Source organism: Ochotona curzoniae, unplaced genomic scaffold (assembly GCF_017591425.1).
Source record: "Ochotona curzoniae isolate NIBS_2020 unplaced genomic scaffold, NIBS_Ocur_1.0 contig_78, whole genome shotgun sequence".
In the NCBI taxonomy this organism is placed as follows: domain Eukaryota; kingdom Metazoa; phylum Chordata; class Mammalia; order Lagomorpha; family Ochotonidae; genus Ochotona; species Ochotona curzoniae.
This window is the reverse complement of record NW_024466559.1, coordinates 5,769,700-5,794,360: the sequence shown is the minus strand read 5'-3', so window position 1 is coordinate 5,794,360 and position 24,661 is coordinate 5,769,700. Positions and strand designations below refer to the sequence as shown.

General features: G+C 44.8%; 1 protein-coding gene across 1 annotated transcript in view; it reads left to right on the top strand.

The window, feature by feature from the left end:
- The window catches only part of ARHGAP21 (Rho GTPase activating protein 21), a 125,773-nt gene that overhangs the window by 85,957 nt on the left and 15,155 nt on the right, over nucleotides 1–24,661 (top strand). The window contains exons 8-19 of the mRNA XM_040992614.1: nucleotides 2,798–2,827; nucleotides 3,983–5,876; nucleotides 10,418–10,576; nucleotides 10,714–10,816; nucleotides 14,787–14,823; nucleotides 17,488–17,613; nucleotides 18,143–18,427; nucleotides 21,075–21,139; nucleotides 21,224–21,360; nucleotides 22,430–22,572; nucleotides 23,189–23,344; nucleotides 23,442–23,520. Of these exons, the coding sequence (XP_040848548.1) occupies nucleotides 2,798–2,827; nucleotides 3,983–5,876; nucleotides 10,418–10,576; nucleotides 10,714–10,816; nucleotides 14,787–14,823; nucleotides 17,488–17,613; nucleotides 18,143–18,427; nucleotides 21,075–21,139; nucleotides 21,224–21,360; nucleotides 22,430–22,572; nucleotides 23,189–23,344; nucleotides 23,442–23,520 (3,214 nt within the window). The remainder of the gene's footprint in view (nucleotides 1–2,797; nucleotides 2,828–3,982; nucleotides 5,877–10,417; nucleotides 10,577–10,713; nucleotides 10,817–14,786; nucleotides 14,824–17,487; nucleotides 17,614–18,142; nucleotides 18,428–21,074; nucleotides 21,140–21,223; nucleotides 21,361–22,429; nucleotides 22,573–23,188; nucleotides 23,345–23,441; nucleotides 23,521–24,661) is intronic.

Sequence of the window (24,661 nt, the reverse complement as noted above, 5' to 3'; positions counted from 1 at the left end):
GACCTCAGGGAGCTGTGTGTAGGGATCCATTCCAATGGATGCACTGCAGTGTTGGCCCAGGTTCTTCTGAGTTTTTTCCTCCTTGGCCTGCCTTCAGCAGGCAGTGGATGTTCTAAGGGAACATGGGCACCATGGTGACAAGGCATTCCTTGCAGTACATTTTATCCACTCTTAGTTGACTTTGCTCAGTTATTTGGGAGCTAATTTGCATGTTTGTGCACCTCTTGGAATAGCCATCATTGTTCCAGAAATTATTTCCAGACATGTTTGTGACAAGTGAGCTCAGAGGCCTTGCCACTTCCACATGAGAATGGTACTTTTTCACAATATTATGAGAACCAGGAGCTTTTTGTTTGTTTGTTTTTTAAAGGATTGATTATGTATTATTATTTTTTAAATTAATTACATTGCATTATGTGACACAGTTTCATAGGCTCTGGGATTCCCCCAACCCCTCCCTATACCCTCCCTATACTGGATTCCTCCACCTTGCTGCAGCATTACAGTTCAAATTCAGTCAAGATCCTTTCATTGCAAGCATATACAAAGCATAGAGTCTAGCATCTTATTGTCCAGATAAATTCAGTGGGAGACCATCTCTGGTCTGAAGGTAGAGCTGGAAGAATATCATCCTGATCAATTAAAAGCCACAACATAACATCAACAACAATTTACAACATTATGGAATTAATTGACATGGTAGTGAGTAACCAATATCTTTAAAAAAATGCAAGTTCTTAACCACATCCTGTGACTTCTTCATTGACATTTCAATTTTAGTTTTATATACAACTAGCTTCTATACACCTTAAAATGGCTATAGGGTACTATTCAGCTGTGTCATGTCTATTTTCATTTTAGTATTTGGCAGCTTATAGTGTTGAAGCATAATTTTGCTGAACTTGGCAGATTTTAGGATATTCTAAACTGGCATTTAACTCTAACAAGGCATATGTCAACAGTTGAAGTGCAGAACAGTTTTAGGAGGGGTGTGCAGAGAAATCTTCAATACCTTAGTGAAGAGTAACTAATCTTTGTGTCCTACCTAGTAAGGTATGTGTGAGTCCACGCTAACCATTTCCTGTCTGATTCTAAGCTTTCCTTGTTGTTCTCTATCTGTTCTAAAGTGTGTGTGTGTGTGTGTGTGTGTGTGTGTGTGTGTGTGTGTGTGTGTGGTCGGTCTCTGGAGCGACCCTGATGGTCATTGCAAGATAGGGTGGGGATCCAAAGTTGGAACTAAGTAAGGACCAGAGAAAACTCCTCTTCCGAGTCCCAAAGGAAGCTTACTGGAGAACCAGGAACCTTTAAGTTTGTAAGTAAATAAGTAAAGGCAGAGAAGCAAGTCTCAATTAAGAGAACATATGAGGTAATTCAATCATGCTCATGAATGACTTCATATTTCATTATCTCCACTCTACCTGCTTGCTTTAGACAATGGCACTGTATGTGCGAGAGATTGTTTTGTCAGCTTGCTGTTCAGACATGCTCCCGGTGTATGGGCTTAAGGATGCCTTCCCCCAGCTTTACTTAGAAGCAAGAGCTCACGGCTGTCTGATATTTAGGATTGCTATTTCAGAGTCAGATTATGAAACATTTTTGCCAGTATTTATTGGTCATATGAAAGTTCATGGAAGATGCATACAATGAAAACACTATGCATAGCTCTCACAAGTTTTGGCACCAAAGTGCTTAACTTTTAGTTGTATTTTCTATTAATTTTTTAAAGTACCCTTACACTTTTGTTATTAAAAGATAATTTTGTTCTCCAAGTTTGAATAAAGGAAGTACCTCTGAATTATTAGTTCTGAAACATCATTTCCTGAGCAGGTATTCCAACTATTTTAAAACAAAACAACAACAAAAAAAAACCTCTTGGGGGGGAAATAGGGTCTTGGGCAAATGAGTTTATACTTTCCCCTGAAGTTTTACCATGTCCATTAATGTTGTGGAGGCTTTGAAAATTCAGGCTGACCTTGACCCTTCCCTCCATGAGAATATGAAGGATTGATATAAAGGCACACTATAGGATATGCTATACCAAATGGCACAAGCACCATCACAATAAAGATGGGTTTGTGATGACAGCGCCCATGCTGCACAAGTACAATTGGATTGTAAGAATATTCTGCTATGCATATTTTCTTTTATATAGTTAGCTTTAATTTTTTACTGCATTCTAGTCTGTGTTCTATAGTATTCATTATAAGGTAAGAATCACTTGAAATCGTGCTTTTATGTAGTTATTTTCAGATGCTCACAAAATAGTACAAATCTTACAATGTTGAAAGTTTTTACATTTTGAGTAAAAACTATTTAACGAAACAGTCTTCTTTCTCCCAGAAGTGTAGTGTGGAGGCAGCTTGCAGTCAGCTGGGAGCTCATGGCTGGGCTCTGATCTCCCAGGCAAGCAGGAGGCTGTGCTGTTCTCAGGGCACAATGGAACCTTCGTTGTGTCAACTGGAAGCCACTCAGGGAAACACGAGAGCCCCACCAGGCTTCTCTGTGCAAGGGAAGCTTTGTAGCAGGCTGTCAGCCAGCCGAGCCTGTTGAGGAAGAGGCTGTCAGGAATATGTGCTGCCAGATGTGTTGCACTGTCCCTAGTGGTAGACACAACAAGAAAGCTGGGAGAAGAGGCAGAGATGGAGGGGCTCCGCAGGGTGCTGAGCCGACTGTCCCCTGCCTCCCAGAGCCGTCAGGATAGGTGTATCTTGAGCTCGCCATTTGCAGCATCAACTTGACAACATAATTCCATCTTTGTATCAGTAAGCAGCTTCTATGTTTTCCTATTTTCTGCTAGCTACAATTTACAAAGGATGTCACAGCACTGGTAAGAAATGCATAAGCAGCCATTTCCTTACTTTTTAAAAGTCATGTTTTGTAAAGATGTATACATTGACGTAGAGAAATCTCTTCTTGGCATTAATTTTACTAATTTTCAGAAAGTATGCTTTTACCATTTTACATTTGGTTTCCTTTTATGTCAAGCACACTACTGCTCTTGAAGCATAATGTTTTTCTATATGCGTGTTCCTTTTTTAAGCCTCTCCCCTTCCCCCTTGCTGGTGCTTGGCTGTTGTGTGTGGCTGTGCTTGAGCTTGGCGGGCTGTCTAATGCACACACAGGATGCAGTGAGTGAAGCTTGCTTGGCTGGGGGAGGGTATTGCCACACCAGGAGTCTCTGCTGCACTGACAACTTTAGTCTCCATAGTTAATTTCAGTGATTCCAAAGTCTCTAAAACTATTGCCAGCTAATTTTACAAATAGCTGATGACAACCTAAGTTGAGCTGCATGCCTGCCTGCTACTAATAGTGAAATGTCTCCTTGTGATAAGCAAGAGGTGAAATGAATTTATGCAAGAAAATTTGACCTTAGCTTAAAATAAAAAAAATAAGAATTAACTTCTTAATATGTTTATGCCTTTAATGTATGTGCTTGATTATTTTATAGCAAAATATTTAGCATGACTATCAAAAGACTATCAAGGTGTGGATTATTTGGGGGGACTCTAATAGTTCATTGACAAGACAGCTTAATAAATTATATGTAATTTGTGATGTCAGTAGCACTTAAAATATATTTGGGTGAGATCTTTAATATTCGCACCTTCTCTCTGGCCAAAGGTAAGATTTTTTTATTTTGTTTTGTTTTTTTGCTGGCCTGTATAAGACAGCCATTTGTCATACCAACTACTAAGAAACGGGGAAATTTGGATGGGGAGAAATTTAGATTCAATGTGGCTGTGCTTCACTGGTGGGGGAAATAGCTGATGTGTTTCACATCTTTTGCGAAAATAAGTGATGATAATTTGTGGAAAAGACTAGCTGTTTTCCAGATTTGCTGACTGCCCTTCTGTTGTGTGTGCATGCCATAGTGAATGCGATTCAGAAACAGGGTGGGCCAAAAGTACAGTACACTGCCAAAATAGAAACTGTTGACCCCTCCATGAATTCCCAATGATACTCCCCTCTGATTTCCATCCAGGCATATTCTCAAGATGCCTACCTGAAAGGCAATGAAGCTTTCAGTGGCAATGCCCGCAACATCCCAGAGCCTCCCCCCGTCTGCTATCCCTGGTTGCCTTCTGCACCTTCAGCCGTGGCACAGCCGGTCGAAGCATCTCCTCCGGACTCCTCGCTGAGCAAGCCACAAAGCACTACCCCAGTACTGACGCAACCTGCGCGGGCCTACAGAATGGAAATACAAGTGCCTCCGTCACCAACAGACGTTGCAAAATCCAACACAGCAGTGTGTGTTTGCAATGAAAGTGTAAGGACTGTTATTGTGCCTTCTGAGAAGGTTGTAGATTTGCTCTCCAATAGAAGTAACCACACAGGTCCTTCTCATAGAACTGAAGAAGTGAGGTATGGCATAAATGAGCAGACCTCTCTAAAAACAGTATCAAGAACCACATCTCCACCATCTCCAATTCCCACTGCCCGTGTAATTCATCATTCTGCAGGCTCCAGGTCATTGGAACCTTCCAGAATTCTACTTAAATCTGGCAATTACAGTGGCCATTCAGAAGGTATCGCAAGCGACAGGTCTCACATGGTAGACTCCCCATCGGTGTCTGTTAGTCACTGTTCCCCCAATTCCCATCAGCACATAGACTGGAAAAACTATAAGACTTACAAAGAGTATATCGATAACAGAAGATTGCACATAGGTTGTCGGACGATTCAAGAAAGATTGGATAGTCTGAGAGCTGCATCTCAGAGCACGGCCGACTATAGCCAGGTACCCAGCCGCACTAGCTCGCAGGTACGACGTCGCAGCACTTCTCATGACCGGGTGCCCCAGTCCGTCCAGGTCCGGCAGCGCAGCGTGTCCCAGGAAAGACTGGAAGATTCTTTGCTAATGAAGTATTGTCCACGGAGTGCATCTCAAGGAGCGCTGACCTCTCCCCCTGTTAGTTTTAGTAACCACAGAACTCGGTCCTGGGATTACCTGGAGGGACAGGGCCAAAGTGCAGAGAATGCTGGTTCTGAGGGTCAAACACCCGATTCCAATGGGGAGCGGAAGCAGACGTACAAGTGGAGCGGGTTTACAGAGCAGGATGACAGGCGAGGCATTTATGAAAGAACAAGGCAGCAAGAAATTCATAAAACTTTCCGGAGTTCGAATTTCTCCGTGGCCCCGGGTGTGCTTAGTGTGGATAATAGGCGAGTGACTGGTCGGGGAATGGGAGCTGTGGCACAGTTTAAAAAGACCCCCTCCGATCTGAAAACGCTACAGTCAAGCAGAAATGTTCCCGCTGCTTGTGGAGTGTCCCTGCCCCGGGGTGTCTCCCAAGACCGATCACCTCTTGTGAAAGTCCGAAGCAACTCTCTGAAAGCGCCCTCCGTGCACGCCACGAGACCATCTTTCAGCCAGAACTCATTGGTTTCCGTCAAGGACCACAGACCGGTAAATCACCTGCATCAAAACAGTGTGCTCAGTCAGCAGCCATGGTTCAGAGCTGGCAGTGGCCCCGAACACCAGGTGGACCCTGCGAAACCCCCCTCTTTCTCCGGAGCTCCTGCCAAGCCCGCTGCGCGGGAGAGCGAGAACTCCACCACTGCCAACGTGCAATCGCCCGTCAGTCCGAGGGATGCAGACCTAAACATACAAGAGGCTGAAACCCAGCAGTCGCACACTGTAGACACGAAAGAGACGGTCGTCCTGCGAGAAAAACCTCCATCTGGTCGCCAAACGCCACAGCCTCTGAGGCACCAGTCTTACATCCTGGCAGTGAACGACCAGGAGACGGGCTCTGACACCACCTGCTGGCTGCCCAACGACGCCCGCCGAGAGGTCAACATCAAGAGGCTGGAGGAAAGGAAGGCCTCCAGCGCCAGTCCGCCCGGGGACTCCTTGGCATCCATCCCGTTCATAGGTGGGTAGTTCACCCAGGGCCGGCGTCGACGGGTTGGCATCAGCCCACACAGTGACCAAGAAACATCCAGAAAGTCCTTCCAGGTCAGCAGGTCTAGAAACCTTGCACTGGGATTTTAAAATCCCTGTTCAGGATTTTGTAAGCTATGCTTTAACTAGAGCCATAAGCTTTTTACCAGCTTAAAAGTCAATCCTAGCATCAATTATGCTTCAGATAACAGCTACTTGAGTACAATTGTGTTTCTTTTTTTCAGTTTTAATTTTGATGAAACAAATTCCTGCCAGCAAGGGCCTAGAGAATCAGCAATCCAGTTTGGTTCATTGAACTAAAAAACCAAGCCTAGCCACTTGGGTCATTAATCAGAGCTTCATGTACACAGTGCCTTCTCTTTCTAATGTATATTTTGATAGTCCTTACTTGAACTGAGAGAAAAGCACATTTCATTTTTAGATGACTTTGGCCTGGATTTGAGAAAGTCCCTTCAGGTGCAGGCTGATGTCATGACCATGGCCCCCAGCATCCCCTCCAGCCTATCCAGGTGGCAGCCAATAGGATATTTTTCCCATGTCCTCTGGAATTCCCTCTTTCCTTCCCATCCCATCCAGAACTGAATCCAAAAACCTCTCATGGCCTGACTGATCGGGGATAGCCTCCCAGCACTGGTCCACGTCTCTCATGCCCTCCTCTTAGAATCCTTTGAAGTCTTTCTGCTACATCCCTGCTGCTGTAGGCCATGCCACCCCGGGGCTGGCCGGCTCCTTCCCAGTCTGGACATCTGGCACAGACACTCAGAAGGCTGTTCCTCCCCTCACTACAGCTGGCTCTCTGACCAGTGTTACCACCTCCCGGCTGGCCTATCCAAAAAAAAGGACCACACATATACATGGGACTCCATTTGCTTCCTCTTTAGCACCCATGTGTATCATCTTAACACTTGTTTCCACTTGATATAGTTTGTGGTTTTTCTTTTTTACTCACATTTCTCTGTAAAACTAAGCCAAGGTTTTAAATCTGGTTTACTTGTATGTCCCTCAGGTCTAGAACACTGCATTCTATAAATAATTGTGGAAATAATGGTTCAACGATAACTTTGAGATGATACTTAGATAGCAAAACAAAGTTCTGGTCACAATGATTATACAACACCACCAACACATTATCAGCTAACAGGGTTATGATTTATGTTCTTAGAATTGTTTACACGTTGTCAATGAGATTTAAGGTAGAAAAGTTCAGTAATTTTCGGGGATCCCTCAGTTAACAGGTGATGGAGATAGGGACTCTGGCATTGCCTGCTTCAGTCTTGTCATGGAGCATGGCTCTAGATGGCAGCCAATCAGAGTGTGTGGAAAAGCCTTTCAGAAAAGAGTTCCCCCAACTTGTATAGAATATATATCTCTTGAGCAGTGTTTCAGAGTGTTTCTTTTCCAGGGAACCTTGTGTGAAGCTGTTAGTCTATTGCGCTATCATTGGATGCTCTGAAACTTTAAAAAAGGCTCACTAACTCACAATTTTTATTGCTTTGAATATCCAAGTTACAATAAGTACTGTGGAGATTCTCAACCTTTCGCTCATATCTTCTAGGTTTCAGGCCAAGCTGAGCAAACAGTAAAATCTTATAACTAGGACCTTAAATATCATATAGATAGTTTTGAAGAAAGTTAATGATTATTTTTGTGATATCTATAAAACATAAAAAAATGCTACAACCTGTGGCTCCCTTTTGCAGGCCTCTGAGATCCTACCAAGCAGTAATCTCACATTTTCTTCTTACGTAGTAGGAACAGTGCAGTCTGAGTACCCTGGAGTTTTTACTAACCTGGGCTGGTGGCATTGCCAGTGTTGCCTGCGGTTACTGAGAAGTATATGAACAACCAAGAGAGAAAGTTGGTGAAAATGTCATCTAGAGACTTAAGTAATCCTATAAATACAATCAATGGAAACATACCATTTTATTAATCATTGAGGATGAAGCTGCTCACCAAATTGATCTTTTTTTTTTCTTTGAGGCACATTAAAGTCTCCTTCATAGTGAAAGGCATCCCTTGTTTTATGAAGCACTGGTTTTTTTGGAGCTACCCAGCAGAAGAATGCCATCATAGCCCCTCATTTCTGAAGGTTAGCATATGGCATGTGCTTCTGGTGGGATCAGTCATGTGAGGGTATGTTGTGAACTTAGGTCTATGGAGAAATAGAATTAAAAGCGAATGTGCATTTGCCACGACTTATGTGCAGTGCCCTCATACAGCCCTTGAGTCAGAGGAATAATCAGAAGGGAGGCCCTGACAGAGTATATGTCCCTGTGTTGCTGTGTGTGAACATATCCCATTAATGTGATCCCAGAGGTGGAGTGACACCCACCTCCTGAGATTTTTCAGACATTTTCTATTCTTAGCGAATCAGATGAAGCAAAAACACTGAGAAAAAATATCAGTATATAATGTTTTGAAGGATTTATGTATTTGAGTGTCAGAGTTGGGAGAAGGGGTTGGTGGGGAACAGGAAGGAGACACAGAACTGGTGTCCTCTAGTACATGCCCCGCCCCCCCCCCCCCCCCGCCCAAATGGCTGTGAGCCAAGGGCCAGGAGCTTCCTCCACATCTCCCATATGGGTGCCAGGGGCTCAAACACTTAGATGGTTCTCCACTGCTTTCCCAGACACATTGGCAGGGAGCTGGATGGGAATGGAGCAGCTCGGACTCCAACTGGCACCCTTATGGGATGCCAGTGTCACAGTCAGTGGCTTAACCCACTGCATGACAGCATCAGCCCCTCTGTGTCTAATTTTCACAGCCTAACGTCAAAACTATCTTTTTATGCTTACTACATTTGTATTTGGATTTTCTGTCTGACCTCGAAGGGAAAAAAATATATTACTCTGCTCTAAAGACCAAGTTCAATACATAAATACCTACAAATGTCCAATCATTACAGTTGTCAGTGTTTCACTGGGTGTAAGTTATGAAATTGTTAACTGCAATTCTTTTACTGTTGGATTCTAGGATTTTATTTGGTGTAGAAGTGTTTCTATTGCCAGTCTAGTTGTGTAAAGTACGTTCTTTACAGAAGGTAGACTAGATACCAGTGCTGACATAAATCACAACGCTGCTTTGTGCAGGAGTGCTAATTGCACTCCTCTTGAAGCCCCGTGCTCAGATACACTGGTTTGCAGACACGTTTGATCCTCCTCTCTCTGTGTTGGCCGCCTCACACTGCTGACATGAATTTGCTAGGAAGAACAGAAAATGACACTTCTCAGAAAATTCATTTAGAATTTCCCATGGGTTTGTAGACTGCAGAACACACCTAGGGGAGTGTTAGCATGTTGTACATGCTGTTTTATGTACCAGTTAAGGTAAAAGTTGGATGTTTGAACCGGGTGATGGCATCTCTGGCCGGCTCATATGCAGGGTGACAGGCCTTACTGCTTCACGATCAGATCCATCGCTTGCTGACCACAGACTACAAGTCTGCATTACTATGTTAATGTCCTTGTAATCTTTCTTCTTCAGTATGCAGTGTGTTATAGTCTTTCTTACTGTGTCACTTTTTAAAAAAAATCATTTACTTACTTGAAAGGCAGAGTAAAAGAGAGAGAGTGCTCCCATCCACTCATTACTTCCCCAGCTTGCTGAAACAGCTTGAGCTGGGTGCGTCTGAAACCAGGAGCCAGGAACTTCATGCAGGTGGCCCATGTGGATGAAGGGGCCAAGACACTTGGTGCTTTCCCAGGCACATTAGCAGAGCCGGATGGCACTCAAACCACTGTCAGTATTTGGGAGGCCAGCATTACATGTGACAGCTTTATCAGCTATGCCACAGATCGAGGCCTTACTATATCCTCTTAGTTTAATAAATGCAGTTTCTTCAGTATGCTATTTTTGTCAACGCTTTGATCTGATGTTCGGTAATTTATTTTAAGTAAGATTTTCCTGGGGATTCCAGAATTTTTTTTTTTAGGATGACTTTTTTCATTTGGTTTAACCTAAAGAAATAATGAGAAAATGGCATTGTTAAAGATGAGCTGCTACTTGTAAAGAAAGAACTTCTGCTGCATATTAAGATAATTTAACATGGTGTGACTGCCATTCCTTGTGTAGTATGCAAGAAAAGGGTATTTATCACATTTGAATATAAGATAATGACTGATAGTTCGTCAGCATTTGGCATATTTGAGGTATACCTTGGCATTTTAGATCTTTTTTCAGTCAGTGCCCCTGCTTTTGGAGTTGGAACCAAAATTGTGAAGAATTTTTGCATTATATGGCTACTATTTTGGAACTACTCATCTGATATTTTGTCTATCTGATTCCCATTTCGATGTGGTACTAATTGATTGGCAAAAGGGATAATTCATTTTTACAGGCCATGTTTTCAGAACTACTTGGAATTATTGAAATAATGATCATGTAGTAGATCTTTTTTTAGAGCAGACCAAATGCTTCCTTCATTGGCGCTCTAGTAGGCTATTGTTAAACCAGCAAGGCCGGCGAGGGGATTGCTTTCCTGTTGTGATGCATTCTTTGCCTTTTTCCCCCCAGATGAGCCCACCAGCCCGAGCATTGATCATGACATTGCACACATCCCTGCTTCTGCCGTAATTTCAGCCTCCACCTCTCAAGTCCCCTCCATTGCAACTGTCCCTCCCAGCCTCACGACCTCCGCTCCTTTAATCCGAAGGCAACTGTCACATGACCATGGTAGGTTTAAAGAGCGGCTGTGCAAACAGCACCTTGCTCTCAGTTCCTCACTGAGAATTGCAGACAGCGTCTCTTCACCAGAAACTGAATCTGGGAGCAGACTCCACAAATGTCTCAGTGTTGGGTTTCAATTACAGAGTCTGTCGGGACCCCTGGCCTGGATGCCCAGCCCACCTCAAAGACGGAAAGGTCCAAATCCTACGACGAGGGCCTGGATGACTACAGAGAAGATGCCAAATTGTGAGTCTCAGGTGTAGTACGTTAAATCTTTGTGTATGCATGAGTATTCAGCATAACTTTGACATGTAAATGCTGAATCTAATGTCTGTCTTGTATTTTATAACTGTAAAATTGTACATGCAAATAAAATCAGTTATTTGATAACAAACCCAGTTAAGCTTTACAAATTTTTAAAAATCAAGTGATAAGCAGACATGATATTAGCATATTAGATATGCTCAGTTGGTCAGTTCTCTGATATATTTGCTTTTGTATAATTATAGAGTGATTCCAGGCACTGAATCGCATATGCACATGCATCTACCCACATGCCTTATATATAGTATGTGAGTGATTTAACGGTATGTGCACAGATTTTAGAGTTTCTGTTTCATGATTGTTTCATTTCCCATTGAATAGTTGGGTCATAATACATTTAACCAGTATTGTGTCTCCCATTATTAGACATATAGATTCTTATGCTGCTACAGTTAATACGTCACTGGCTATATCTGTGCATACTTCAATTAGCATAAGTGTGATTTCAGTTGAAAACAGGACTGTATCCATGAGTGGGCGGGTGTATTTTTCGTATTTGTGTCTGTCAGACACTGCCTGTACAGAGCAGATGAGGTCACGTTGCTCCCAGCAGCATACGGGTTCCTTTCCATTCCTTTCACCAGCACAGTGTGGCATTTACCTTCGATTCTTGGTGGCCCTAATGGTGTCATATTACAGTTGTGATCCAAAACCTTGTCATCTATTGAGTACCATTTCATAGATCAGATGCTTGTATTCCTTTTTGGATAATTGCCTTTTTGTTTTTTTCTGTCCATTCACTACTGATTTTTCTTCTATGTGCTTCTACATAAATAAAATTAGTCCTCTGATAAATATTGGAAGTTTGTTCCCACTCACTAGTGTTCATTTCTGGGCAGGTGTTCGACCACAGTGGGTTCAGATGCCATTTAGGCTGCCTGCAGCATCCTGTGTGAGAGGGCCTGGGCCAGAGTCCATCTCTGCGCACCAGCTTCCTGCTCAGTCTCAGCTGTCATGGCCATTCTGGAAAACCAAGATGGGAGATATCCCTTTCTTTCTGCCATTAGCCCTTCAAATAAATAAACTTCTTTTTTCTATTTTTTTAAAAGATTTATTTTTATGGGAAAGTCAGATATACAGAGAGGAGGAGAGATAGAGAGGAAGATCTTCTGTCCGATAGCTCACTCACTCCCCAAGTGGTTGCAACGGCTGGAGCTGAGCTGATCCGAAGCCAGGAGCCTCCCATGGGTCTCCCACATGGGTGCATGGTCCCAAGGCTTTGGGCCGTCCTCGGATGCTTTCCCAGGCCACAAGCAGGGAGCTGGATGGGAAGTGGGGTTACCAGAATTAGAACCTATGCATCCCAGTGCATGCAAGGCGAGGACTTTAACCACTAGGACTAAACTTACCACGCCAAGTTTTCTAGTTAAAAAAAAAAAAATCAAGGAAAATTGTTCAGCGTGTTTCTACAGTTGTATTTGGTAATTTTTTCCCATAGCTACTGAATTTTTAATTTTACCAAAAAGCCTGTCCAGAATTATTCCATGTCCACTTCTCAAATTTGCATGTTGTTGTTGTGATAGCAACAGCTTTGATTTGTTTGGAGCTAGTTTCTCATTAGTGAGATGGAAAGCCAACTCTGCTTTCCAATCTCTTTTGTCGCCAGAGCAGCTATCGCCACTGTCCCCTTTCTTACCTGTTCTCCGTATTGTGTTATTCTATGCAATTACTGAGTTTCATTTGGGACTCTGCTGTTTGACTCATGCCCACGTTAACTAGCTTCCAATAAATCTAGCAGTGGCATAATCACTTTTCAGTAGGTGGCTATTGTCCATCATTACTTGGTTTGTTTAGAATCTTGCTATTTTTGTTGATGTTCTATTTCAACCTCAAATTCAGGCTTTCTAGTTCTTGAATCCTTATTCATATTTTTCATTGACACATAGTTACAGATCGATTTAGTGAAAGTTGATAACTTTTATACTGAACCTTCTGTCAAGGAGTAGTTTGTCCTTTTTTATGATCTCATCTTTAAGAACCTCTGAAAGTTATGGTTATTTCCATTCCTATAAAACTCATGGGGGCCAGTGTTGTGGTACAGTGCGTTAGCTGCCATTCATGACATCAGTATCCATATTGGAACACCAGTTGGAATCCTAGCTGCTCCAATTTCAACCCAGCTCCTTGCTAATGTATTCAAGGCGGCGACAGAAAACAGCCCAAGTACTTGGGGCCCTGCCACCCATGTGGGAAACCCCAATAAAGTTCCACTTCGCTGGCTTTGGTCTGGCCCAACCTGCCTCTTACAGGCATTCAGGTATCCAGTGGACACAAGATCTCTCTCCCTTCCCTCTCTGTTACTCCCTTTCAAATAACTACATTTTTTGGGCCTGGCATGGTGGCGCAAGTGGTTAAGGTCCTCGCCTTGCACGCCCGGGATCCCATATGGGCGCCGGTTCTAATCCCGGCAGCCCCACTTCCCATCCAGCTCCCTGCCTGTGGCCTGGGGAAGCAGTCGAGGACGGCCCAACCCTGCACCCACGTGGGAGACCCGGAAGAGGCTCCTGGCTTCGGATCGGCATAGCACTGGCCGTTGCGGCTGCTTGGGGAGTGAATCATTGGACGGAAGATCTTCCTCTCTGTCTCTTCTCCTCTCTGTATATTCGCCTTTCCAATGAAAAAATAATAAAAATAAATCTTTAAAAAAAATAACTACATTTTTTAAAAAAGCAAAACAAAAAACAGTTCTTTCTGGACAAGGTACTCAAGGGGGTTTTGTGTGAGGTGTGGCTGGGGTGGGTGACCAAGCTGGCAGGAATTTCCCTGATGCCATAGGGTTTGTGAGCCATCTGCTTGTCCCCCTTATGGCTGGTGCACACAGCCTCCTTTTGGGACCCTTGGCCACCCCCTCCTGAGCTCCAGTGCCTATCCCTATTGCTCCCAGCAAAGGACCAAGGGTTGTGTGGTCTCTCAGAGCAGGCATGGTGGTTTAGCTTGGGCTGTGCATTCCATGCTTCCCTGTATGTTGTTTACTTCATGTCATGGTCTGGATTGTGGCTCAGTATTTGTTGATACTGCAGAAGACGGGCATCACAGCTTAAAATTCTTCTAAGTTCCATTAATGAAGTTTGAAATAAGGAAAAAAAGCAACTTTGCCCTCTAATATAAGTTAACTGATTTTGTAAACTATAATTGATGTGAACCTGTCTTCTGAAGCTCTAAGCCTTTTGTGTAGCAAAGGTTAGTAAGTTCTTGAATTCAGCCTTGTGTTTGAAGGGGAAGGTGTTGGGTGGTGACCCGGTGCTTGTGCCATTTGTGACACACGGGCGCCACCTGCTGGCTGAGTGCAGATGCTCTGTTCTTTGGCACCGACTGCCTCTGGCCACAGAAGATCCTTAAACTCTGCACCACAGTAACTGGAAGCCTAAGGTTGAATCTCAGTAGTTGTTTCTTTGGTCTTTAAAAAAAAATCTCACACTGACACTGTAAGCAAAACATCTTACAATTTACTAGGCCAACCAAGAAAAGTTTTATAATTGAATTTGAGTTTCACTGTTTGATGGTGGGCCTTTAGTGTAGTGGCTCCTTGGTACCCTGGCTCACTGTGTTGAGGGCCTGGATTCGAAAACTGTTTGCGTTTCTGATTCTGGCTTTCTGCTAATGCATGCCCTGGGAGGCGGTAGGCTCAAGTGTTGGAGTCCCTTGGGTGATCAAGCCCAATCTGTTGCAGGCATTTGGGGAATGAACCAGTCATTCTGTCTCTACGTCTCTGCCTTTCATATGAAAAAACCTAACACTGAAAAACAAAATTAGCTGTCTGTCATGTTGAACTGAGAGCATCTACTGTGGTTAGTTTATGTGTCAGCTCATCAGTGAAGGGTTAATTATAATAGATTTTTACATCTTTATGAAGTTTTTGATTACAAATGTTTGTGTACTTTTTTTCCAACAGGTCCTTTAAGCACGTGTCTAGCCTGAAGGGAATCAAGGTTGGTAGCCAGCGTCCTGAAACGCCAGGGAAATGAGACATGTTTCTGTTGACTTTCATCCACTGTATCTCTTCCTGCAGAAGTTTTTTTCTAATCCATTAGACATTTAATAGTTAAAGTTTACACCTTTTTTCCTGAAAGTATCAGTACTTTGGGAAAGTAGGTATGAAGTGTTCTTTGATAATGTCTTATTTTTTTTTTTTAAGATTTATTTATTTATTGGAAAGTCAGATATACAGAGAGGAGGAGAGACAGAGAGGAAGATCTTCTGTCCGATGATTCACTCCCCAAGTGAGCGCAACGGCCAATGGTATGCCGATCCGAAGCCAGGAGCCAGGAACTTCTTCCGGGTATCCCATGCGGGTGCAAGCTCCCAAGGCTTTGGGCCATCCTCGACTGCTTTCCCAGGCCACAGGCAGGGAGCTGGATGGGAAGTGGAGCTGCCAGGACTAGAACCGGCGCCCATATAGGATCCCGGCGCATTCAAGGCGAGGACTTTAGCTGCTAGGCCACGCCGCCGGGCCCTGGAATGTCTTCACATGTTCATTACACAAACTAGGCTCATTCATCTGAACTATGTAACTGCTCGGTAGTTATTCTGTCCTTTGTTGTGTGTGTGTGTTTCTGTCTTCTGCCCTTTCCTTGTACCTTACTGGAAAAGTGGACACTGTTCCACAGGTGTTACCTTGTTCTCCAACCCCACACTGTCACGCACCCTCATTTGTGCCCACACACTCTGCCTTCATCCTTACCTCACACTGGGAACATGGTCGCAGTAGAAGCCAACTCCTGTGCCGCTGTGACCACTGTCCCACCCTTCACCAGTGCCTTCCCTCGCCTCATTCTGCATCGGCCACAGGCTTTCTGTAAGAAGGGACTTTGGAAAATTCTGGGAAAACCGGATTAAGGGGGCTTGCTTTTGCTGTGGGGGAAAAAAAGCCCTTTTGAAACCCATGTGGCGTTTTCTTGTAAGATCATTTTCCATGAGCTCCTTGAGGATCCCTCTTAGCAAACAGTTGCCTTCGTGGAATCCACATCCTGTATTTGATTCCTGCCATTTCTTCTCTCATAGCAACACGCCATGAAAACATTGCTTATAGCATCCACTGTCTCATAGCCTAAAACATCAGAATGCCCCTGGGGTTGGAAGTGACTTTCACCTCCCAGAATGAATGGTTATTTGGGTTTTTACCTCTTTGGCCTTCCAGTAGTATTCCCAGCCAGCCTCCCACCTTCCAGGAACATGTGGTTATGTGGGCTCCTGTCTTGGCATGCTTTCTGCTTCCATCTTCTCCACCTCATCTGCCTGTAGCAAGTATCTATAGTGTGGGGGTGCCCAGAGCTTGTTCCTTCCTACCCCGCCTTCTTACCCTCTCTGATATCCCTGGTGATCTCACGCAGGTGTTCCTGGTCCTCTGGCTGTGATTGTCCCCCTACTCCTTGCCCCTGGTGCCAACGTGGTATCGTCCTGTGGGTCTTAGGGAGCAGTTCAGGCATACACAGCCACTACACCTAGATGCCCCCAGTCCACCTGTCCCTTAGCTTTCCTTGTCTCACTATGCCCACTTCTTCTCACCCCTGTGCTCAAGCCACAGACTGGGGAGTGTGCCTTGTTTTTCTTTTCCTGCCCCCCCATCAGATCTTCCCACGCCCTCTTTAGTTGCTTGCCACATCTGTACACTTTGCTGTTTTCTCTTCGGCTGCTTTAGTTTAAGCCACCGTCATCCCTCACCTGACTTGCTACGGTGACATTCTCTTTTCATGCTTGTCCCTTTAGAATCCTTTCTCTCATGGCAGCCAGAGGGACCCCTGAACTGATCACATCATTGCACGCCACTGGTGTGTCACTTCCTGGCTGCTGTGCATACCTGCACAGCCTTCAAGTCCCTGAGCTCTCGATAATGAGCTGTGCCACTCACGCTGAACAGCGGGAATGTGAAATGGTAATGACCAGTATGCACTGTCAGTTCTCCCTGCACACTTCTTCCCTCTGCCTTTTCGTGGGTAGCACCTCTTTGATTTTCTCTCCAGATTTCATCTGAATGTCATTTCTGCAGAGGCCTGGCCCCCACCACTGCCACAGACTTACTCCTCAGCCAGCTCTTGCTCCATCCTGCTGTTCCCTTCCTTTCAATGGAACAAATCACAATAGCACTGTCATCTTTCTTCAGTGTTGTTTTGCCATTAAAATGTGTACTCAAGAGAGTAGGAGAAACACTCATTCAAGTGGCTTTTCAAAAGGGGCTGGGAGCAGGTTAAACTGCATCTTGAGCACCTGCATGCCATCTTGCCATGCCTGGGTTTCTATCGCCACTTCTGTCTTGCTTCCTGCTGATACACACATAAGCTCGTCAGATGATAATGCGAGTGTGTGGGTAACCTCCACGTCTCTCCCTGGCTTTGTCCTGGCCCAGCCTCATCTCCTGTGGGCACGTAAGGAGGGAACTAGCAGGGGAAGCACACTCCTGCTCTTCCAAATGTCGTCTTAAAAATGACGGCAGTCAATGCAAACTTTGAATACGGCTGGATATTTTTCTAATGTAATTGATCAAGTCCGGGCTTTTCGCATGGAACTTGAAACCTTCACAGCAAAGGAACGTTGGTGTGCAAATATTTACAAAGGCAAAAGCTGACATTTTCCTGTTTTCTTGGCCTTTTCTGCAGCTCACTGACAGCCAGAAGTCATCAGAAGACTCAGGATCCAGGAAAGACTCCTCCTCAGAGGTCTTCAGTGACGCTGCCAAGGAAGGGTGGCTGCATTTCCGGCCCCTTGTCACCGACAAGGGCAAGGTAGGACATGTGTTCGGCAGCCTGGGCATCAGAACAGCAGGCCTGGCACAAGAGGCATGGAGTCTAAATATTCTTAAGAAAGCCTTCCTTGGGTGTGGATGTTGTTGCTTAGCCATATGTTTTTGATCAGCTTTAACTGCTGATTCATACATTTGAATTGGGAATTCCTTTTATCATCCACAAGCTCCCAGACCTTAATCTTACTCAAAAGGTTTTTCTGATGCCCTTTTTTCCCCTTGTGTCCTATTCCCTTAGTATTTTTAATGCATTTTGCAATGTTTACTTTATTTGAATTACTCTGTTCATCTTAACCTTCCCAGTTAGGTTTAAGTTGGGGCTTTACCACCCTTGATTTTTACATGAATTCACTTGGCTTGTGCTTCACAATTCCTACCCTTCCTCTCCTAAGAAAAGCATTTGGAGGTAAATCAGACACCTGCTGCGCCAGGTGGATGTGCCCGTGTGTGAATGAAGGGTCCCGAGGAGGTAGACAGGTGGTGAACGTCAGGAGCCACGGGGTGTCTTCCAGAGAGTCGGCGGGAGCATCCGGCCGTGGAAGCAGATGTACGTGGTGCTGCGGGGCCATTCGCTGTACCTGTACAAAGACAAGAGAGAGCAGCCGACTCCGTGCGAGGAGGAACAGCCCATCAGCGTGAACGCCTGCCTCATCGACATCTCCTACAGCGAGACCAAGCGCAAAAACGTGTTCCGGCTCACCACGCCCGACTGCGAGTGCCTGTTCCAGGCGGAGGACCGGGACGACATGCTGGCCTGGATCAAGACCATCCAGGACAGCAGCAACCTCAACGAGGAGGTGCGTGGTCAGCCTGGGGTGGGGGGTGCTGATGCCCGCATCCCCAAGAGGGCGGTCCCAGTGCAAATTCTAACATGCTGTCATTTCCGGAAGAGTTGACCAGAAGGTCCACTCAGCTGTCCCTGTTCTATTCACTTAAAGTCATGAGTGCCGAAGTAAGGAATGAGCTGCCCAGACCTGTGCAAGGGCAGGCCGGGTTCCTGTGTGTGCCTTCCTGAACAGATTGTTCCAGATCTGTTTCATTCCCTGGAAGACAAGATTCTCATAATGTTTATATCAGAGTGAAAAAGCTTCTTAGAACAAAGTGCTATGTAAACACAGGAACTGATGGATGACTTTGGCTCGTGGAAGAGTGTAGCCTCTGATGGTTCCAAAAAATCGTTTCTGAGAAAGCTCCCAAAGAAGCATTGCAAGGCTTTGTTTTGGGTTTTGTTTGCTTTTAAGGCTTGTTAATTTGAGAGGCAGAGTCAGAGAGAGACAGGACAGATATTCCATCTGCTGGTTCACTCCCTGAATGGCTGCAACAACTGAAGCTGGGCTGATCTCTTGCTGGAGCCCAAGCACTTGGACCATCTTGCAGCGCTTTTTCAGGCACGTTAGCAGAGAACTGGTTGAGAAGTGGGATAGTCACGGTTCAGACTGGCACCCAAGTGGGATGCTGGTGCAGCTTTAGCTGCTATGCCACAACACTGGCCCCAGTTTTTCTTTATAACAATTAATGTTAAGGGACACTGAGTTAGTCTGTTTCCAAATTGGCAAGATACTGTCACAGCCAAAATGTCAGTAGTAAAAGTAGGTTGTTTTTTTTTTAATTTTTATAAAAGGTTTGTTTATTTTCATTGGAAAGTCAGATATACAGAGAGGAAGAGAGAGAGAGAGAACTTCCATCCGATGGTTCACTCCCCAAGTGGCCACAGTGGTCGATGCCGCACCAATCTGAAGTTGGGAGCCAGGAACCTCCTCCATGTCTCCCACACAGGTGCAGCGTCCTAAGGCTTTGGGCCATCCTTGACTGCTTTTTTAGGCCCTAAGCAGGAAGCTGGATGGGAACTGGAGCTGCTGGGATTAGAACTGGCACTAATATGGGATCCCGGCGCATTTAAGGCGAGGACTTTAGCTGTTAGGCTACTGCGCCTGGCACGTAAAAGTAGTTCTTAAAGTATATATAATTAAGATCTTAATCACAGCTAGATTTTTCTTGACAAAGCTTAGCTTTTGTTCGAATATTTTTTTCTCGAACATTGATGCATTTTTTTTTTCACTCTTCTCCCTTTCCAGTCCCATTGTCAGAACCAACAAACAAGGACGAAGTTCTTTTCCCTTGTTCACAGTATCGAGCAGCTCCCGCATTGACTGTGAAGTTATGCAGGTCGGATTCTCAGTCATTGCCGTTCATTCTGACTCAAATTATGAAAACATACTGTGAGAGAACGCCTGTGATTTTCCTTTAGTAGCTTGCTCTCTTCCTTATCTGCAGTTAAAAATTAACACCAGATCCTTATCAATACAACCTTTGTTCCACAGCCACCCATGGGAAAGAGAGAGTCCGACCTGAGGTTCTGTACTGTAACCAAGGAGAATAGTATATAGATTGTAACTCTAAGGTGTTCTTGATTAATAAGCACCTGCAGGCACCCTGCAGGCAATAAAAAGTCTGTTTCCGTGCTTGATGACTTCATCAGTGACACAGGGCTGTTTCCAGGACTGGATGAGGGAATGCTTATCAAGAATATTGCCTAGTGCCTGTGAGATAAGCCCATCAGTGTCAGCCGCCACACCCCCACCGTCATCAGCGTGCTAAGGCAGGTCCCCCGCCCTCCATACACACAGTTTCATGGTTGAGAAAGTAATTCACCAAGAATGTACCACATGTCAGACACTGTGGTCAGCATGCTGCATGAAGGTCAGTCAGTACTGGGAGGTATTCTAAAAAGGCAGAAACTGGTAGAATTTTCCCAAAATCAGGTAGCTGTGTTGGGGCTGGGGTTTAAATCCAGGCTGTCTCATTGTTGATCTTAACCATAGGACTCCCAGCTGCCAGACTAGAACAGTCAACTTAATGTTGTTCTTAGTCAACTGAGTGGGCATTCACTGTCAAAATGAGACCAGTTAAAAATTGAAGACATATGTCAGTGGGTATTTGAAAAAAAAAAAGAATATTTTAGGATAAATTCTAGTTTTACCATATAACATCAAAGTTAATCTGCTACGTTTAAAAAAATTGTTGAGGCTTTTCTTTTCTGCTGTTTATGATACTAACTGGCTCATTATGTCCCTGGCCTACTGATAAACCATTCATAAATTCTGTCAGAATTTTTCCACTGTTACTGAATGGTATTTTGTTTTTAAATGATGGTCATTGTTTCTGGTATTTATGAAAGAAAAAACTGGTCCTCGGTCTTCCCAGTCATTAGTTAATCAAGTATCAGCCTCTTACTCCTCACTGGTACTCATCTAGATCTTGTACAATCCAGAAAACTCTGGGCAGTCAGGGAAGGGCAGAGAGGCACTTGGAACCTCCGTCACATGGTGGTGACTCGGAAACCCTGGGAACAGGTGATGGCATCAATGCTGAGCAAGCCTGCCACCGCCATGGCAAACTGAACACACAGGGGTTAGAGCTGACTTTCTGCTGTCACCTCTGCAGGACACAGGTGTGACCAACAGGGATCTCATCAGTCGGAGGATCAAAGAATACAACAGCCTCATGAGGTGAGCATCCCAACCTGCCTGCCCCCACAGTGCATTTGCATGTGGGAGAGGAGATGGGGAAGAAATGTGCACTTCTCTCCACAGCAAAGCAGAACAGCTGCCAAAAACCCCTCGCCAGAGCCTCAGCCTCAGGCAGACTTTGCTTGGTGCTAAATCAGAGCCAAAGACCCAGAGCCCACACTCTCCAAAAGAGGAGTCGGAGCGGAAACTTCTCAGTAAAGGTACTGGCGTTCCCTGCTCTGTGTTGCCCAAGGGTGGCCACGCTGGGATTGTAAAGCTGTCGTCATGTCCTCCGTGGCCGCCATAGGCCTGGCCTTGGCCAGTGAGGGGCCCTTCCCTTTAAGGTGAAGGAGAAAGGCAAGGAAAATACAGCCCTTACATAAGAGACAGTACTAACGTGATTTGCACAGAGATCCAGGTGCTGTCATGAGGAAAAACCAGCTTTTTCCTTTTGCTAGAGTCTCACTAAGGGAGGGGGGTGGCAGGTGTTTTGATGTATCAGGCTAAGTTGCCACGTGGGGTGACTGCATCCCATATTCCCATGTGGGAGTGTCTGGGATCAACTGCAGCCTCCACCTTCTGATCAGCTCCCTACCTTGGGAGCAGTGGAATGCTTAAGGACTTAAGTCCTTGCCATCCACATGGGAGACACAGCGGGAACTCCTGGCTCATGCCTTTGGCCCAGTTGTGATGGGAATCTGTGGGTGAACCAGCGGATGGGGGATCTGCTCTCCCTGTCACTGGGCCCTTCTAAATGAAAATGAATAAACAGTATTCAAAACGATTACTATCAACATGACCCACTGATTCTATTTTCTAAAAGAAGGTCTCGGTACAGATCCTAAAGGGGTCAGGAAGTCTCAGTGATGGAATGATAGCGGTTAAGAAAGGCACATTAGGGGAAGCATGTTATAGGACTGTGGCTTAACCTGTAAGAGTGACTTGAAGAGCAGAGTTAGAAGATTTCCAACCTCTGGTTCACTCTTACAATTGCCACAATGGCTGCAGTGGGGCTGGGCCAGGCAAAAGCCAGGAGCCTGGTCCTCCAGCTAAGTCTCCCACAATGGGTCTGCCTCCACTGCCTTCAAGGTGCGGTAGCAGGGAAGGCTGGGCAGTGAAGCAGCCAGGCCTCGAACCAGCACTCCAGGATGGGACTCTTACGCTGCAAGTGGCAGCTTAACCTGCCATGGCGGGACTCTGGCCCCAGAAAATATTTGTGAAGTTGTAATTTAAACACTCTTGTTTGTGTTTTCTTTATTACATCATCTTACTTTGCATAACAACCCAAAGATGATACCAGTCCCCCCAAAGACAAAAGCACATGGAGAAAAGGCATCCCCCACATCATGAGGAAGACATTTGAAAAGAAGCCTGCTGCTACAGGGACCTTCGGGGTCCGACTGGATGACTGCCCACCAGCTCACACAAATCGGGTAGGAGACTCGGGCAGCTGTTTCTTCAGCTGTAGAAGGGGGGCACCTGGGTAGTTATCTCATCCTATGTTTTGTATTGATCATGAAAGAGTAATTATTCAACCATTAAGAATATGTCCGAGGTCAGTAGGAATTCATGTTCCAGTCGTGTATTTCTGCTTTTAACACCAGAAAACAAGGATTAGATCAAGGAGTTCAGTTTAATGCAGACGCCTATGTGTGTCAGTGTGTACCCAGTGATCTTGTTAAACTTCCTCCCATGTGTTGATTGGCTTTGCACCTCCCCTCTTCTTGACTCTGTTGGGCTGTTCGCTGCTTCACCTCGGCTAATCCTTCTGTTTAAACCTGTGCTCACCCTGTTCTGCCATCCTGAGACCTGTTTCCTTCTCTTTCCTCTTCAGACTGTTAGGGCCCCGAGGGATCTTCTGGTTTGTTTTGACTTATCCAATCTCTTCCCACTGTCTCAAATATCATCTACTAGTTTTATGCCTTCCCTGTTCTCTGTATTACCTATAGCAATTTGTAAGTTTCTTTTTAGAGGATCAGGGACTATGTTAGCTCTGATATGTAAGTATTCACTAAGGATAAGCCTTTGTGTCTACTTCTTATTTTACAGTATATTCCATTAATAGTTGATATATGTTGCAAATTAGTTGAAGAACGAGGTCTCGAATATACAGGTATTTATAGAGTTCCCGGAAATAATGCAGCCATCTCAAGTATGCAGGAAGAGCTCAACAAGGGAATGGCTGATATTGATATACAAGATGATGTAAGTTTGTTCATTTCTGTTTCAATAGAAAACTTAGCCCGTCCTTCTCTTTATGGGAATTGACAATAAAAATGCTGATTCTATTTTGCACATCTAGAAATGGCGAGACTTGAACGTGATCAGCAGTTTACTAAAATCTTTCTTCAGAAAACTCCCAGAGCCTCTCTTCACAAATGGTAAGTTAGCTCCTGGAGAAAGTGCCCACTGAGATGGCACAAATCATGGCAGTTGGAAACCACTGAATATTAATACAAGGAAAATATTTTAGCTAAAGAAAAAAGACCTGGTTCAGGCCTCCTTTATCCTAAAAGCCTAATTATGTACTATTTATCATTTGGATTTTTCTTTCCTGTTTGTTGTAAAATAGTTGTTTTTAACACTTATTTTAAAGGCAGACACACTGAGAGAGAAATCTTTCATCTGCTAGTTTATTCCCCAGTGACATCAACAGCCAAATCTGGGCCATGCTGAAGCCAGGAGCCATGATCTCGACTAGGGTCTCCCATTTGGGTGACAGCAGCCCACAAACCAGGGCTGTCACCTGCTGTCTTCCCCTGGAGTCAGACTGGAAGTGGAGCAGCCAGGACTCAAACCAGCCATCCAGTAAGGGATGCCAGTGTCGCAGATGGTGACTTAGCCTGTTGTGCTACAATGCCGCCCCCCCCCCCACCCCCCCCGCCAAATGATTGTCTAAGGTTCAGTATAAAGTAAGACTATCCAGTCAATCCATGTTTGTACTCAAGTGAATGATGTGTTACTGTTTTGGTCAAAAAACATGGGGCCTGGTAAGGCATCCCTTAATGAAAACATTGCTTTAGTTAAGCTATCTAAAGCACTGAGTTCCATAGATCTAAGGGAGTGGGGGAATCGCAAAAAAGGCAGCATGCATAGAGGGTGGCCTCATCAGGGAACACAAACTCCAGTGAATTTTCTAACACTTGGCAATAAAGCTGAGAAGATCATTAAAAACATCAAAATATAAATTTACATGTGGGAACCTTCCATGTATTCTTCTACCGGTTGTGGTTTAAAATCAAACCTCAGGGCCCAACATTGCGGCTCAGCAGGTAAAGCCACCCTTCGTGCCAGCATTCCATATGGGTGCTGGTTCAATTGCCAGCTACTCTGATTCCAATCCAGCTCCTTGCTAATGCACCTTAGACAGCAGCAGAGGCTGGCCCAAGTGCTGGGGTTCCTGCAGCCATTTGGGGAGTTAACCAGTAGATGGAAGTTCTCTTTCTCTTTGAATCCGCCTTCAAATTAAAAACAAACATAAAAACTCAGTTTCCCAAATCAATTTAAGGTGTTGTTATTGTT